At 36.1% G+C, this 17854-nt stretch overlaps 1 protein-coding gene across 3 annotated transcripts in view; it reads right to left on the bottom strand.

Moving 5' to 3' along the window:
- The window catches only part of LOC5574208 (decaprenyl-diphosphate synthase subunit 1), a 328976-nt gene that overhangs the window by 98274 nt on the left and 212848 nt on the right, over positions 1–17854 (bottom strand). For all 3 annotated transcript variants that reach the window (XM_021839192.1, XM_021839194.1, XM_021839193.1), the window contains exon 5: positions 3652–3793. In XM_021839192.1, coding sequence (XP_021694884.1) covers positions 3652–3793 — 142 coding nt within the window. The remainder of the gene's footprint in view (positions 1–3651; positions 3794–17854) is intronic.

Below are 17854 nucleotides of genomic sequence, written 5' to 3'. Positions count from 1 at the left end.
ATCATAAGTTAAGTCGTATAAGATTACAGGTCAGTTCGGAAAAAAAATTTATACACTCGCATTGTATGCTGTTGTTCATCACATAATATATGGACGTATATCGCCTCCACTTTTGTACGTAGAAGGCCTTTTCGCGGCATCTTATAAGTTAATTTAATAATTTTGGACATACAAAGCCTCTAGGTGATTTTGTTATACGTACATTTTGGTTGTCTGGGTAACTAACAAAACAAACAAGATATCAGATTTAAACAGAATTTGCTAGTCTATTAGTGATTTTTAAAAGATTTTTTTTTCTGTGTAAAGTGAAAGATAAATTGAAGTATAGTGTTGGAATGAGAGTCTGTTTATCGTTTACTGCTACAGCTTTGATTACATCGGGCAATTAACAGTGCTTGATAAAACCCATCTAAACAAGCTCCAGAACAAGGGGCATTATTGCTATAGGATATTCTGGGGTGGGTTGTTTATCATGCCAGTAAAGTGAAACACCTACCCCGGATGGTTAATAAACGAGAAAAATGGGTTTTATCATCACTCTCTCTTTGTGGTTTTTCTTCGCTGCTGCTATTTATCAATTGAGAACGAAATCTGCAATGCCTTCCTAGTAGCCAGTCAACATTCTTCTTATCACATAAATGAACAGTTCGAATTTCGGCTTTTCCGTGAATAAGTCGTTAGAAAATTTCAAATTTTTTTTTTTTTATTTTTGATCATACAATAAAGTGCCTTGAATGTTTAAAATCAATCAAAAATGGCTTAACATGACTCTTACAAAGATAGAAGTCATTGATCAATTCCAGGAGTATCCCGAAAATTCGATCTCCTATGTAAGTGAGCAGTGACCACTTGGCATTTTTGGAATATAGAAACTTAACTAGGGACAATCTGGTAAAAGCTTCATCCTAAGAAAGTTCTGAAGAAGATGTGTCACTTCTTGAAACGTTTCAGGAAGACGATTTGCCTCATAGCCCTCCAAAGTTCTGAAATTCATTCTATCCTACTTTTTAAACCGTGTCTCCACTTATCAAGCATTCACTACACGTTAGCATAGAAAGAGCCAATCGCCAAAAAAAAAAACACTTGTCCAGTATCGATAACTTTTTGGAATGCATTCCTCCGTCCGGGTTCCACAAAAATTAAGCCGCAACTGTCGTCGCGCTGAAACACTGACACGATGTTATGTAACAAACCAGATATTTTTCGGTTTCTGTTTTCGGAAAAAATACGACAAAATCAAAGTGCTTGCATTCCTCAACCATCGCTACCAAATCGCGGGAGCTACAGAGAGACAGCGCTTCAGAAAGAGAGAGAAACGCACAGTAGCCTCCGGGCAATCCGCGACCAATCATTCGAACCAGCTGATGGCGGTGTCGTTGTCAACCGAAGGAAGAAGTCGATTTAGACCGCCGCCATCCAAGTCGATACACTATGGGCTAGAAATCGAAATTTTGCCGACAAAAATCCAAGCGCTTGTAAAATGAAAAAAATAACCTCAGAATAATTCAGACTCAAATATATACATGAATTTGTTGAGTTCGGAGGGATAACGATGTATTTTGAATTGAATTACAAATAATTGTTGGGATAATAAAATTTAGAAAAAAAAAGTTACAGCGGGGATTCGCTGATTGGAACACGACTGTCTTCCATCTAGCGAATCCGACCCGTTAGTTGGAACGACTGACAGCTGGTGAAAATGCTCCACACTAACGCATCTGAAGAGAAAATTTTCACGAAACGCACATATACATACGCATTTTTTCTATATATGGAGACTGCAATGCGACGGTACTCAGACATCAAAGTCAGTTTGACATTTTCTGTCCACAGTCATTCCATCCCGATCAGAAGAAAATAACTACTGAATACCAAATTGAGGTATTCCATACCAGATAATTTCCAATACTTACAACCTGAATGAGGTATGAATGAGCCCTGCATAAGAGGTAAAATACCTCAAATAATACCTTCTGCATATTCTACAAATACCAAGCTGATAATTAGATCAGGTATTGCAATACCTAAATAATACTTGATGGATTTTCATATAAAAGTGAAATTTTTCAATAATAGTTCAATACCTCCAGCAGTCCTCAATACATATCGAATACCAAAATGAAGTATTTTTAATTGTTTTAATTATTTTTTCAAATACCATTATAATACCAAAATGAGGTATTGATAACTGAACAATACCTAATTGGGGTATGATACCAAAATATGGTATGCAAAAGTTATTGCCGAGTTATTCTTTCCTCCTCGGGATGTAGTAGACACCCAACGAGCGAATCCCCACTGTATTTATTGTATTTTTCATCGAATTAGGAAATACACAGTCGATTTCCAATAAGATCTTGTACAAACAATGAAGTATTTGAGAAATAGTTAATGAAGTTTAACTGAACATTGTTTACATGGGTGATCAAAGTTACCTCGAATTATCTTTGCTAAAATGTCAAATTGTCATATCTCATACACGAGATTTTTCATGTTTGAGTTGTAGCCAGTCAATCACGCGACTCAACAGTCAAAAATCATGGATGAGTTGGTTCATCCCTTTGACTCGTCATCTCGTATAACCACAGTTCACTCACACAAAGAAATGATTTCTTGATGAGTTCGATGAGCTCATTGATTGAGATTTGAGTGATACAGACTATCGTGCTGTATATAGCCTTATCATCACATGCTTGAGCATGATATAAAATTTAGAAAAGTCTAACATTGTTTTCAAACCGACCTAACCTACACTTCTAAATGACCTACAGCATGAACATAGATGCCTTCAATTCGTAGTTAGATACTACTCCTAGAATGACCAGATCAGTCAAAATTGCGCAAGGCACCAACAGACGGAGCTTGGGAGTAGCTTACCATCTTCAGTGAACAATTTCGAAAAATCCAAACATTACGCCGGCCACGTCCTTGCGGTCATTGGTGAAGGGAAGGAATGTTAGTGTGATATCATCCATTGTTGCTAAAGACCGAGTATACCTCTGCATCTTCATGCTTGTCACGGGAAGGAGTTTTTGCTAGTGGGAAGATTTCAGAAGCTACAAAATCTAGATTCAACTTCGTAAGTGATGCAATTCATGTAACCAAAATTGAAAAATTCTTCTAATATCTTCATTTTAAAAAAGTTCAGGAGTTTTTTGTCGTGAAATTTCGTTTTCTGGCTCATTGTGCGATGATGGCATGCTTGCGCGATTGCAAATACCCAGTTTGAATCGTCGTCGCCACTTTTGTGCTGAAGAGACAGTAGTGTCACATCGCTGCAAAGCAGCGACTAACGACTGTGACACACCACGGCAATACTACTAGCAGAGCTGCACTAAGGTAGTCCGAAACCGGATCTTCGACTCGGTTTCTCAAGCACATCCCTCCCCTTCAACCGGTGTAATTTCACTGGGCGGTGATGTGGGCGGACGGTAACGAGGGGGTGCTTTGGAATGCGCGCGCGAGCTTTTGCGTTCGAAACTCGGACTCTATTTTGTTTTACTTTATACATTCGCGCGTAAGAGAATAAGACCTTGACCAAAGTCCGAACTATTCGGACCGCGGCGCGGCAGAGGGCGTTACGAAACATCGATGTGTGAGACCACACTTCGGTGACAAGTTCATACGGAGTTAGACGGAGAAAGCACTTACCTTTTTATGATTCCATATTACGTTGACACTAGGTTTACCCCGCCGCGCAAAGGACTGATCGATGACGTCGTCGTGGACCAGACTGGCGGTGTGAATCATCTCCGAAATCATGGCGATCTGTCGCTGTGCGTGCACCACGTTGCTGGAAAGAGAGAAGGAGGGAAGAGGATGTTCGTTAGTGGAAAATTGGTGCTATTTCAAGATAAACAACAAGAGAACAGATTGTACTAAGGTGACATTTTGGGAGATTAGTTGAACCACTAGAGCACTGTTTCTCAACCTTGGTAACGGCTGAAAAACGGCTCGCTCTGAGGTTTTCGTTTCAACGTGCTTTTCACATGGTCGGGGGTCCGCGGACCCCGTTGAGAAACGTGACTCTAGAGTTCTAATCTGATGTTCTGAGTTTGGGAAGATTAAAAAATGAATTTCTAGACCCCTCGCCTCCTCCTTCTGTTACGCATTTTACTACTGCTAATTGATGCACTGTCCAACTTTCGTAGACATCCCTCCTGATCGACGTCATTTTTGACCCTTTCCTCAAAGGCTTTCCTGAAAAACCTCAACCCAATACCGTTCGCAGATGTACTGAGTGCACGCTCTATGAAACATAGTTTGCTATGTATGCACAGTACGAGCGTGGTGATGCTGGCGATGGCTAAGGGGCATTTGGTCGAGAATGAAAATTTGGCTCAACGACAACGATGTTTGGTCATAGGGACATTTGCTCGAAATTTTATTATGAGATAATTGGACGAAAGCTCATATGGTCGACAGCAAAATTAAATTTATTGCCTGATGCAGCCCATTGTTCGACCTTCAGTAGGTACGTTTAAACAAATTTAAATCAATATTTTGGGCAAGCATTTGATTGAAATGCTCCAGAATTTGGTCAAATTACCACTTGTCCGACCATTTGGCTAAACGCCATTTGACCGAACGGGTCGTTATGCCGAATGCCGTTTGGCGGAATTATGAATTAATTTTTAATAAGCTTGCTACAACGCTGTTGAGAAGGATTTGAAAATTGACTGATTAACTATTTAGTTCGTAAATTTTTATGATGCTATCGGACGTCATGTTTGTCAGTATATAGAACACCAAGAGAAAGACAATAACCGACTTGCTAATTTAGGGCGAAGTTATAAATTTCGCACATCGTGTCAAGACTCTTTGCTGAAGGCTGATTCGTTTTAAGGTTACCAACGGTGTGCTAAATTGATTTTTTATGATTTTATCTGAAATATTTCCTTGTTTTAAACATATATTATTCTTTCGAGTTTTGCTGATTCCATTACTATTGGCAAAACTTCGCTCATATTTTAATCGATAGTTTAACCTTTGTTTTTATAATGATGTAACGATTATTAGTGCTAACATTTTCATACGAGATTTCTCCTTCTGAGGGATTCCACGGAGGCATGCAAGTCGATTCTGATCGACCATTTCAAAAATATCTGAAACTTTGCACAGTTTTTCAGTTCCATCTAAATCGTCATTTTCCGATATCAAATCTTCAAGTTGAGTCACGACTAACTTTTCAAAAGGGTGTATGTGAAAATGGTTCAAAAATATTCAAAAAGCTGCACAGCAAAAACGGTTCATTCGATTGTTAGACAACTAAAGAAACAAAGTTAGACAACTAAATAAAGATTCCAAAAAAATACACACAGTAAAAAAATTTTTTTTTGCATTAAAAAACATCATTTTTGTCACAAAAACTCAAATATCTCAAAACCCTATCGGAATACCAACGTAATTTTTTGAGGGAAAACGGTCCATTATATTAGCTATCTACCGTAAAAATTTGGTGATGGTAAACCAATAAACAAAAAAGTTATGACATTTCAAATATTTCACAAATTTGACACTTAGTGAAAAAAAATTTTTTTTTTCATTGTTAATTTTTTTTAGGACCGCAGTTTGTTGCTGAATTTTTTGTTAAGGGTACCACATGAGGTTAACAAGTTGTTTTCATGATATTTTATTTAATTATTCATAACTATTATAGCATCTATTAGAAAGTTAGACGCGATCCAGTGTTGTGATCTAAAGTCTTGATAGTGTCATATTTTTTATTGTACGTAACTGAAGAAAAATTCTCTCAATAGTGTTGAAACCTTTTGATAAAAGAAACCTATAAGAAATCTAATATTGAAGACAAAAGCTACAAAAAAAGTTTTCTATACAGGTATACGACTAGTTTACCTGCAAAAAGTTTACCTCGTAGAGAACAAGGCGGGTCTATACCCAGGTGATCTAGTATACGTAAAGCAGGTCGGTTTTCTCGGCGCTGGTTTTCTCCACAAAGTTAAAATCTGATTACACCTGGGTATAGACCCGCCTTGGTAGAGAATAGACTTTGTTAATCATATTTGGGAGAAAGCGAGTAACTTCAACAACATCAAAAACATGATAGGTACATACCATGAACATACTCACGAAAAAGCTAAAAATATACTACCACTATGGTTATAGAAGATTTAATTGTAAAATTTTTCTTCAGTCAAGCAAACGACACCAAACTAGTCAGTAAAAACTTAAAAGTGATTTTGTTTATTAAAATCTAACGAGCAACATGAGTACTCGCTTTCTCAACTGTTGCAGGCCGTTTGCAGAAAAAAAAGTGTTCGAAAGAGCTACGAAATCTCACCGAAAGCACCATAGATAAACTGAAAGCGGCTGGTTATGCTCCAATGTCTACATTGAATACACATTTACGCATTTGTACGTCCTGCCGTTTAAACGTTGACAAACGGGCAATCTGTACATCATCGGTGGATCAGGTTGCAGGAAGTTCGAAAACAACAACAACTGAGGAATTACTAGATGCACCGACAACAACTGAGGAGTTACCAGAAGTACCAAGTGCAGATAGTCTTGCCACGGTACCATCAGCGACATCTGTTTCAACAAATCAATCAGAAGATGAGTGCATCCAGAAGGTCAACATCGAACGCTTCAATGAAGGGATAGCTGGAATAAAAGTGACTCCGAATAAATGGACGAAGATGGGTTACGTCAATTATCCCGAGAAAAAATACCGTGAAATCAACGAAGCTGTACGAAGAAACCTCTTCAAATTAGGACCTGAGGATGTGGAAAATACAGACTACGATGAGGTAATTATTCCATTGTCAGAAAATAAAATTAAAGCAAAACTATACTCGAACTGTACTGATAATGATGCAAAAGTGTTCGATATTGTAAAAACAATTGAATAACAATAAATAAATAAATAAGTATTAATAAAATGTTTTCATGATCTCATAACGCATACCCAAATCCAAAACTTTTAAAGTTTATATATAACATTTAGAAACTCATCGATCATACTCTAAAAAAAAAATATCCTGGTAAAAAAAAAAATTTATTTTCGTGTAATCTGTTAATTCATTTTAATTTATACATATATACATATACATATAATATTTATACATATACATAATATTTATACATATAATATACATAATACTAATGAATACATGAAAACGACTTGTTTAATTCACGTAAGGCCCTTAACAATAAAATTAGCAACAAACTGCGGTTCCCGTAATAATTTACTCCGAAAAAAATTTTTTTTTTTTTCTACTAAATGTGAAAATTGTGACATGTTTAAAATGTCATAACTTTTTTGTTTATTAGTTTACCATCACCAAATTTTTATGGTAGATAGCTAATATAATGGACCGTTTTCCCTCAAAAAATTACGTTGGTATTCCGATAGGGTTTTGAGATATTTGAGTTTTTGTGTCAAAAATTATGTTTTTTAATGCAAAAATTTATTTTTTTACTGTGTGTATTTTTTTTTGGAATCTTTATTTAGTTGTCTAACTTTGTTTCTTTAGTTGTCTAACAATCGAACGAACCGTTTTTGCTGTGCAGCTTTTTGAATATTTTTGAACCATTTTCACATACACCCTTTTGAAAAGTTAGTCGTGACTCAACTTGAAGATTTGATATCGGAAAATGACGATTTAGATGGAACTGGAAAACTGTGCAAAGTTTCAGCTCAATAGAAAAAAATGAATTAAAAAATTTACCAAATTTTGGTGCTGTTGCTTGGAATCACTCTTCTGTTGTTCATAGGCTGTTTTTTCAATACTTACTTCTCTCATAATTAATGGGATTCCTTATAACACGTTAATCAAAATTCAAAAAGGCTTTTCTTTCATTTTTTTCGCTTTCGAAACTAGTTACTTTCTCAGACAATCAGAAGAGACAAATAATTGTGTATCAATGATAAATTGTCTTTGTTTTAAAATAACCTGTCCTATTCAATGTACAGTGCTGTTCCGAATAACATCGTCTAGTGTCTATTTTTATACATAATGCTCATGATGCTTTGGCATGATATAGTTTTGTTCCTTTTTAAGTATTTGGGAAAATTTTACCTTAAAAGCTTGAAAGGGAACAAAACTAGAGTATGCCAAAGTTGAGCATTTTGAATGAAAATCGATAGCATTGTAGCTTCGGAATTCATTCCTAGCATGCATACCTTAGTTCATTCTTTTATTTTATTATTTCGGCTAAAAGGCATTCGGCCAAATAATGCTTTCGAGCAAAAAGCGTTCGGCCGAATGACCCAGTACCGATACGATTACTTATTCTTCTCAATGATCTTAATCCTCAACCATTGTAGGCGTGCTTTGTTTCAATTAGTTGAAATCAATTCTTCAATCTTCGTGTATGGTTTCATCTGAAATAAGGCAATTGTCTTTCTCCCGGATGTTCATCACTGTAAAATGTAGTTTTCTCGCATAATAACCTAATTATTAAACTTGTTATTATTTTTAAATACCATCTTAAAAAAAATAAAAATAAAAATGCAGATAGATCTTTTATTAAGCGATTGAAATATTATACTTTTTTCTCGATGGTTGATAAGTAACTAATTCATTATTATTTCTTATCAAAACATCACCAATCCTCGATGAAGAGTTTTGCACTTTAATGATATTTTTACTTATCTCTACTTATCTTATCATATCAAGTATCATCATCATCATGAGTCGAAAAAATAGGAATCGTGCTCGAATAATCTTCGATTCGGATTAAATTTTACACAGTATGTGTTCAGTATGGTAGAATAAGTGTTTTCAAGGATAAACCGATCATTTTGGCTCAAGAATAACTTTTGAAAGTGGCCTATGAGTTTTTGCATGCAATTTATTTGTAGAATTCTAAGTATTGAAACTGTTCTATGCAGGAGTTGTAGTGAACCGTTTGGGCTACAAGAAAAAAAATATACACTGGAAAAGTATTTTTTTTTCATCATGAAATTTTCAATTACATCAAAAACCCCATTTCTAATGTTTTTTTTTTTATTTTCCCCATATAATTTTGATAGGAAACAGATGTTTGGGACAAAGTTTCACGATGGAGAAATTTTTATTTTGTTCTTGTCAAAATAAATACGTTTTGATGGCACAATAAACGTCTTGAAATTATTCTAAATTACAATTACTATCACGATAACTTCTTTGGAAGTGGCCATTTTCGAGTTATTTCAAGTTTAATGCAAAAAATAAATATTTAGATAATAATATAGGCCAATTAACTCGGTCCCTTCGCTCCCTTCAAATTCCCGTTTACCGTGCTCTCTATAATCCGATATCTCTACTAGCCGATGTCACATGAGAGGTTAATTTCTCTCCATAACGCGATATCGAGTTGAAAATTCTTCTTGTTCGGGAAAACTTGGACCAATTCTTGTTTGGAGGTGAATAAATAGTTGCAAGTTGTAATGAGCGTTAACCTTCCAGTCGTCGCGCGGTTCGCTACCATCAAAACCACCACACTGCTGTTATGAACGAGAAGCGAGGTTTTTTCAACAGTGTTGTACAAAATACAACAGTTTTGCTGTGTCGTGAAGACTTCTGCCGGGGAAGTAATGGAGAGTTCTGTGGAGACCCGCGTTAGTGGAGACTTCTGTGGACTATTATGAACTCCTGTGGAGATCTTTTTATAAATCTTTGTGGAGAACCAGAGAGGACCGTGTAGAAAATCTTGCAGTGGTCGCTTGTTCACAATTGATATGTCGATATTTATCATAAATCCAAACGTAAAGAAGTCATTGACTGTTAAAATGCCATTAGAGTGAGGTGGGATAGTATTTTTTTTTATCAGATTTCTAGGTCAATTCCAAATAAATGATGTTTTGAATGTTATGTTGGTTTGGTTTACTATTTAAGTAAGACATTTAAACTCAAAACTCTTATATATTTGATTGAGATTTGTAAAAGTCATGTCCAGTAGTGAAACCCGTATGACAGCGTCCTTTCATTACTTTAAAAATTTTAGACCCCCTCCTCCCATCTCCGTGACGCTTTTTGCATGAGGCAATTCAAATTGCTTTATGAGATGTAATGCTTGAGCCTACTTCCTTCCTCCTTCTAGAGCAGTGATTCCCAAAGTGGGCGAATTCGCCACCCTGGGGGCGATTTTCAGGTCCAGGGAGGCGAAAATTTGTAAAATGAAATTTAGGGGGGCGAAAAAACTAGAAAGGGGGCGAAAGTGTGAGAAACTGAGAGTAACGATACTTAACATCAATAGAAGATTATACTCTAATAATGTAAAGAATAATTGATTACACATTTAACTTTTTCCCTCTATATATTTGTTTGTACTTCTTTTCATGCTCAATTTATCACGATAGACACAACTTCGACAAACATTAACAGAAACGAAATAGGTTTGATGAGAATTTGGTTTTCAGTGTTCACTTTGAATTATGAATTGGCAACTGTTATGTTCCCAAAAGATAACGTATTCATATTTTCGTTATCCATTTGTAGTCACAGATAATAATTAAATTGTTTTGAAGTGATTATTAAAAACTTTTAAAAAATGGTTTGAAAATGTAATTTGATGTTTTATTTGTAAAAGAACTTCAGATTTGGACAGCTTATTTTACGATATTTGATAACCGGGTCTATATAGGCAAAGATTTTGATACAACTTGTTTAGATATTTTGTTACGATCATTTTATTTATTCATTACTTAAAGTACATACTATTTTATGACCTTATTTCAGAAAAGTTGAGCAGAAAAAATTAAGTGTCAACATTAAAGCCATCAATTACCAAAGACGTGAGTCATGTAACTAAAAATAGATTTGAACAAATATCGGATTGAAACCTCGAAAGCTTGCAGTGAGAAAAGTACAAACAACATTCAGGATTTTCCAATGTTCCAATGTTTTTTCGAAGTTTGGCAAAGTCGATAATTTTTATCTCGATATCGAGTTGAAGAACCATAGTAAAAGTTGGTTCTCATTGCTAACTCGATGGTCTCTTGGTTCGCAATTACACTGACAAGTCGCTACATGCCTAACTCGATGATCTCTTCAATAACGAAATATGGAGAGTTCACTGTAAAACATCAACTTTCAACTAACCAAATTATCTATTTCAAAACCATATCAGGGGGGCAATTTCATAAATATGTTGGCCTCAGGGGGCCGAAAGTTAAAAAATTTAATGAGTCTGAACATATTTTTGACTAAAAAGCTAGAAACACTAGAAACACTCCGTCATTTTCCATCCATCCAGATGCTTGCTCAACCAACGAACTTTAACTGCAAGTAGGAAACTAGAGAGTACCGTCAGATAGGAGTCAGATTTTAGTACTCCATTCGATGCGGAATTCGAAACAGGACTAGAACACCCATCCCGAAAGCTACCATTGCCAATGCATTAACTGAAAACCAGTAGTATATGGCAGATAATCATGATACTGATGGCAACTTTCCCAAAGAAAACTCTTAATAACTGTGGAGATGCACTTGGAACGCTGTGCTAAGAAGTATTTCTGTTCTGTCCCAGTGGGGACGTAATGCTAGAAGATTGTTTTAATATTTGTGGATTACTTTTTAGGACGAATTCCATGTCAAATCAGTCGGTCACAAAATTCGACCATTTTCGATTTGCAGTAAATTTTGCACCTGTTTCCGGTATGGTAGAATACGTGTTTTCCATTGATAAATCGACCATTTTGGCTCAAGAATAACTTTTGAAAATGGATTTTGAGTTATTACATTTAATTTACATGTGAAATTTTAGTTCCGAAACTGTTGATTTTAGAGAAAATTGTTCTATGGAGAAGTTGTACTGAAACGTTTGGGTTACAAGAAAAAAAAGTGTACACTGGAGAAATATTTTATTTTCCATCATGGGAAATTCAAAAATAAAACTCCAATTTTAAATGGCACAATATCCCCAAGCTACTTCACTATTGAATCTTGATGGGAAACAGATGTTTAGTACAACGTTTCATGATGGAGAAATTTTCAATAAAAAGTTTTTCTATGGACAACTTTTGGTTGTTTTTCAATACCTTTTTTTTTGGAAAAAATAAATACAGTTTGATGATAGAATAAAAATTTTGGAATTATTCTAAACCATAACGACTGACATTATCACCTCTCTAGAAGTATCCATTTTCGAGTTTAACTCGATTCTCCATAACTCGATGTTCTAGGGACGACTTATAGAAATATCGAGTTATAGAATATACCAATAAAATAAAACCCAAAATCAGAGGAACAAATTTCTGTACTTCTAATACATTTATGATCACTTCTGTATGAAAGCAATATAATATTTGATAGTATTTTGAAACCTCTTACTTGATGACTTTTTTTTCTAAATGCTTGAAAAATTACGTTAAATTTTACTGACAATCAATGTTTTTGTTTTCAACTTTTTTAACACTTCAGTGAATAAAGTAAAACTTTATTCACTCACCTCATTGAAACAAATAAAAAAATGATTCGTATTTTCAAAATTTGATCGTGAAAAACGTGAGATCTTTGTAAAATTAAAATGGCAAAAAAGTTAACTAAATCTGGGCTATCGAAAAGCTTTCCAATGGGGAGAAATCTTTGCAGGGTTCTCCACAAGGATCTCCAGGACAGTGGTCTCCACAGAGATTTATTGCAGAAGTTTCAAAAGAGGGATTCACAGAAGTCTCTACCGTAATCTTCATAAATCTCATGGAATCCACAGGGTTCTCCACAAAACTTTCCTAACAAGTCTCTGAATAGATTATTTTCCACAGGGGTGTCTAACGGAGTCCCTTAGATAGTCTCCAAATCAGTCTCAGCAGAGCTTTCCACATGAGTCTCTACTAACGCAGGTCTCCACAGAACTCTCCATTAATTTACTGGTAGAAGTCTTCACAGAACTACTTTCACGCTTCTCACCAATAAAAGTAACAAAAATGGTTCGTATGTGCAACACTTGATTGTTAAAAACGCGAGATCCTTTTCAAATTACAAAAGCAAAAAAGTTAACTACATCTCCCAAAGGATTTTGCAATGACGAAAAATCTTCGAGGAGTTCTACACAAGTATGCTTACAGTGATCTCCACAGAGGTTTCTACGGAGGATCTCCACAGAGGGCATCAAGGTAATCTTCACGGGGCACCACAGTAACCGATGTTTCTCATAAGATTCTTGTCCAAAGACCTGCCATAGAGGATTCCAAAGGGGTCTCCACTTGTCTCAATAAGACTAGAGAGATGGATGTACATAGAAAGCTCTACGTCTATTTCCTGAATGACCCACAAGTATCTCCCCAAAGGCCTCCACGATGTATACAAGGGTTTCCACAGAAGTCCCCACGAGGTTCTACATAAAATCTCTACGGAGGTCTCCACAGAGGAGAAGAGATTTTCATAGGCTGCTTGGATTAAACTGCTAATATGCACTGGCCCCTCTACCGCTTAAGGTGGTTTCGGAGAGAAAAGAATCCGAGCCTGAGGCCAAGGGATATGTACATAACTTTGTAGTTTCATACAGAGAACAATGCTGATTTTAGAGGAATCTATATTCAGAGTCACTCTTTATAAGAAAACAAATTTTCGCAGCAGTATCCATACAAGTCTTTAAAAGTATCTGGATAGATGTCTTTACAGAAGCAACTAAAGATATATCCATTGAGAATTTTACTGAAATCTTTTAAAATCTCCATAGTTGTGTCAATCGAAGTTTTCAAGTCTCCAAGCAAATACTGGCGCAAAGTTCACAGAAGTATCTACAGAAGTCGAGGTTCAACCTATGTCTCAACCGAGGCCTTCAATGAAATTTATAAAGAGGTCTTTACAGAGGTCTCCAAAGAAATTTCCTTAGTAGTCGGTAGTCTCCAGTGCAGACTCTCCACAGTAAACTTCACAGAAGTCTTCAAAGAAGATTCAAAAGAGGTCTTCACAGAGGTCTCTAAAAAATCTTCATAAATCTCAAGGATGCACAGGGATCTTCACAAAATTTTCCTCAGAAGTTTATGCATAGATAGTCTTCGAGCTTGCCACATGCAAAAGCAAAAATGGGCAACCTACAAAGATTAATTTTAGTTGATATCTGTGGAAGTATGCTATGTCCTAGAAGGCACTATAACTCGATGTCATCACTAGACGAGTAAAATAAATTTACCACAGATCTAACCATTTCTTAGTGCAAACGATTCTGATAACAAAAATTTAGAATTCTTATTTGCGTCCGCAACGAAGAAATAAGTAAGACTATGCGTCACCAAACCTGCCTACAGACGTCATCTCTCATAATGGCATCCTTCCCAAAAAGGAAAATCATATGTGAAGTTATAAATAACCGCTCCCATCACCTCTTTCGCAGGCACTGTAATCATCTCCGACTAAGAAAACCGCACGTGCTACCGAGTTCCAAAGTGGTAGACCTTGAGCGCTCAAAATTTCGCAAAACAAACAATCCAAAATCCCGATCCTCGATCCTCGAATCGAATCGGTCCCAAAACCTGACGCAACCTCGCCAAACACGTTTGACGTCAAACGCTGAAGGTCAAAAGCCGCATACTAACTTTAGTGCCGAGTACCAAACAACCCAAAATTCTGGTTCTGGACATTTCCAAAATCCAATTGACGTCACAGAGCCACTAATGACTTTCATCTGCGCGGATGCAGAACACGGCGGAGTTGATCAGCATCGAATCGAATCGATTATCGTCACATAAAGAAAAAAAAGGAAGAATGAACGACAGGACAACGAGCCCAAAGACGTCAACGATCCCTGAGTCAACGAGTGTCCTTCAACCGGTACACAAATTACCACCGCCGATCGCAAGCCCCTCTTTCTCGATGCTTCCAGAGGTCACTCACTTACTCACTCGCAATGGGCGGTGTGCATCACGGAGCAAACTATAATTGCAATGCGATTGGCAAGCCTAACCAGCGACCAGAACTAGTTTTCTACGTTGGACGAAGGTTCGTCAGGTGCTGGGAATTTCCATGTCCACGTCCAGGCATCGACGACGGTTCGTCCCCGGACAAGTTCAAGGTGAAATGTTACAATGGAGGCGAATAACTTATGTTACTATGGTAAGGGAAGTTTTCTTTGTGTCCTCTCCTAAAAAGGGGTATGATCGGGAGCTGATCCAAGTGATCGTACCTCCGAGAAGGGCCGAGCGAACATAAAGAGATCAGATTGTGGTTTTTCCCCGGAGCGGCATGATAAATTCTTCGAGATCATAGGTTTGCCAGTGACGTGGGAGGGGCTTTCACGGAGCGAGAGTTGATCGTCAATATAGAAGACTGTTTCAAGAAATATTGAAGCTCAAAGCTATGACTAAGAATACATCAATTTTCATGTTAAAAATAAATAAATAAATAAAAATAAATAAATAAATAAATACATCAATTTTCATGTAAGTGATCTAATGTTACTGCTTCATAAGCAAAAAGTCATGGGTTCAATTCCAGGTCCGTTCCTTTCCTCGTACTCTATAGTTCTATTTGCATCAATCTTGCACTCTTAATCCTTCATACTTCAAATATTGTAGAACATTGTATAGGCTCAAATGCGTCAGCAAAAAAGTTTATATTCTAATCTCATAAATCATGTAATTTCACATCACTGAAAAAAATGTCTGAAAAATATGGAGAAGCTATGCCGAAGACACCATATCTAAAATTGACGGTCTAAGCGCAATCATATTCGTCTTCCATATCTAGGCTTTGGGACCGGGGGTGGGACATTTCGCAAAGAGACATTTCGCATAAGGACGTTTTGCATACGGACGTTTGACATAATGGACATTTGGCATAATCAGAATTATATGCCTTCTTTAAAAACTACCTGTTCTTATATGAAACTGCTTTAGGCGAAACGTCCATTATGCCAAACGTCCGTATGCGAAACGTCCTTATGCGAAACGTCTTTATGCGAAATGGGTCACCCCCTTTGGGACCAATGTGCAATGTTTCTAGCAAAACGACGCCATTTCCATGATTTTACGCCAAAAATTCCAATATTAATAATTTTTGAACGCGATTTTTTTTTATCTTTTTTGGTTTGTCAGTCTGATTCTTAGTGATATTGTCAAAGTAATAGAGGATTCCTATTTAGCTTAATTTAAACTTTATTTCAAAGATTCTTGGTGGATCCATGGTTAGGTTTTTTTTCTGTAAGGATTTTTTTTATGACACCTTGCATACCTTTGACAATACTAAAAAATGCTTCGTGGTAAATAACGCCTGGCTTCATAGACCGTTTTGATGGTTTGGCAAATGATAAGAACCACATTCAGCTTAAGTATTTACGTTTTACTGAAAAAAAATTAGCAAAAAAATGTATTTTCCGTTAAAAGTTCAAATTTTTGTTCAGTTTAAAAAAAAAAACTACACAAAAACATTTTTTAATTAGTCTTGTTGAGTACACAGTTGAAAAATTTCTAAATTTTGCATGTAAAAAGATTTGTAATCGGTTAAATATTCATAAAGTTATAGCCAACCAGAGATGTTTTTTTTAGGAAAAAAGAGGAAAATAAATAAAAAAAGTACTTTAAACTATGACTAGTTTTGATTTTACACAAATTTTATGTTCAATAAAATTTCTATAAATTTACTTTGGTGATCTAAAAAATCGAAAAATTCTGAAAACATATCTTTCCTGCACGAAGCTATAGCCTAAATCCAATGAACACTATATGAAATAGAATGTTTGCGGCTGCCTCCAAAGGGGAGTCACATTACCTCTTATATAAAATTTCGCAAAGGTTACATTTTTCGAGCAAATCAACAAAAATTAATCCAAAACTTATTTCTGATAAGGTCAGGCAGTTAGCTTGGACAAAACATATATAGAATGGTTTCTGAAGTATTCGTTGGCGTTGAGTTTCTTCCCGAGAGCCCTGGCGATATCCTCTCAAGATTCCAATTCCTCAAGATGCTCAAGATTTTTTTACAAAATCTATGACAATTTTCACTCGCGGGTTTTGAACAGATTCCTAGCAAGATTTCTTGTATGCAAGTTATGCCGATTTTTTGTCAGATTGACAGGAATGCTGGCGAGGTTCTTCTTTGCAGACTTTAAGTCTATTTCGAAAACTCCTCATGCAATTCAAGCCTAAAATTATGCACATTAAGGTGGCCTAAACTTTCATAAAAAAACAAAATCCAGCTCCAATGCATTGAACGAATTGTAGAAGTTAAACGCTTAAGTGATGATCAACGAGTACGACTTTTATACTGGAAGAATGGGTCACATAAAGGGCGAACACGAAATTATTGCGACACATCTCAATATTCCATTCAGGACTTGTCTCCAAATTCTCTCAAAACTTGTCTCTGATTCCTCTCAGGATTTGTCTCGATATCCTCTCAGGATTTGTCTTCAAATCCTCTCTGGATTTGTCTCCAAATCCTTCTAAAATTGTCTCCAAATCTTCTCTGGATTTGTCTCCAAATCCTCTCTGGATTTGCCTCTAAATTTTCTCAGGATTTGTCTCCAAGTCCTCTCCGGATTTGTATTTAAATCCTCTCAGAATTTTTCTCCAAATCCTCTCAGGATTTGTCTTCAAATCATTTCAGAATTTGTCTCCAAATTCTCTCAGGTTTTGTCTCCAAATTTCCTAGAATTTGTCACCAAGTTCTTCCAGGATTTGTCTCCAAACCCTCTCAGGATTTGTCACCGAATCGTCTCTGGATTTGACTCCAAATCCTCCCAGAATTCGTCTTCAAATCCTCTCAGGACTTGTCTCAAAATTCTCGTAGAATTTGTTTCAAAATTCTCTAAGGATTTGTCTCCAAATCCTCCCAAGATTTATCTCCAAATTCGCGCAAGATTTGTCTCCAAATTCTCTCAGGATTTGTAACTAAATTCTCCTAGGATTTGTCTCCAAATTCTCTATGGATTTTTCTTCAAATACTCCCAGGATTTGCCTACAAATCCT

This window comes from Aedes aegypti, chromosome 1 (assembly GCF_002204515.2).
Source record: "Aedes aegypti strain LVP_AGWG chromosome 1, AaegL5.0 Primary Assembly, whole genome shotgun sequence".
Lineage (NCBI taxonomy): Eukaryota > Metazoa > Arthropoda > Insecta > Diptera > Culicidae > Aedes > Aedes aegypti.
The sequence above is the reverse complement of the archived record's forward strand: the minus strand, read 5'-3'. Positions and strand labels throughout refer to the sequence as shown.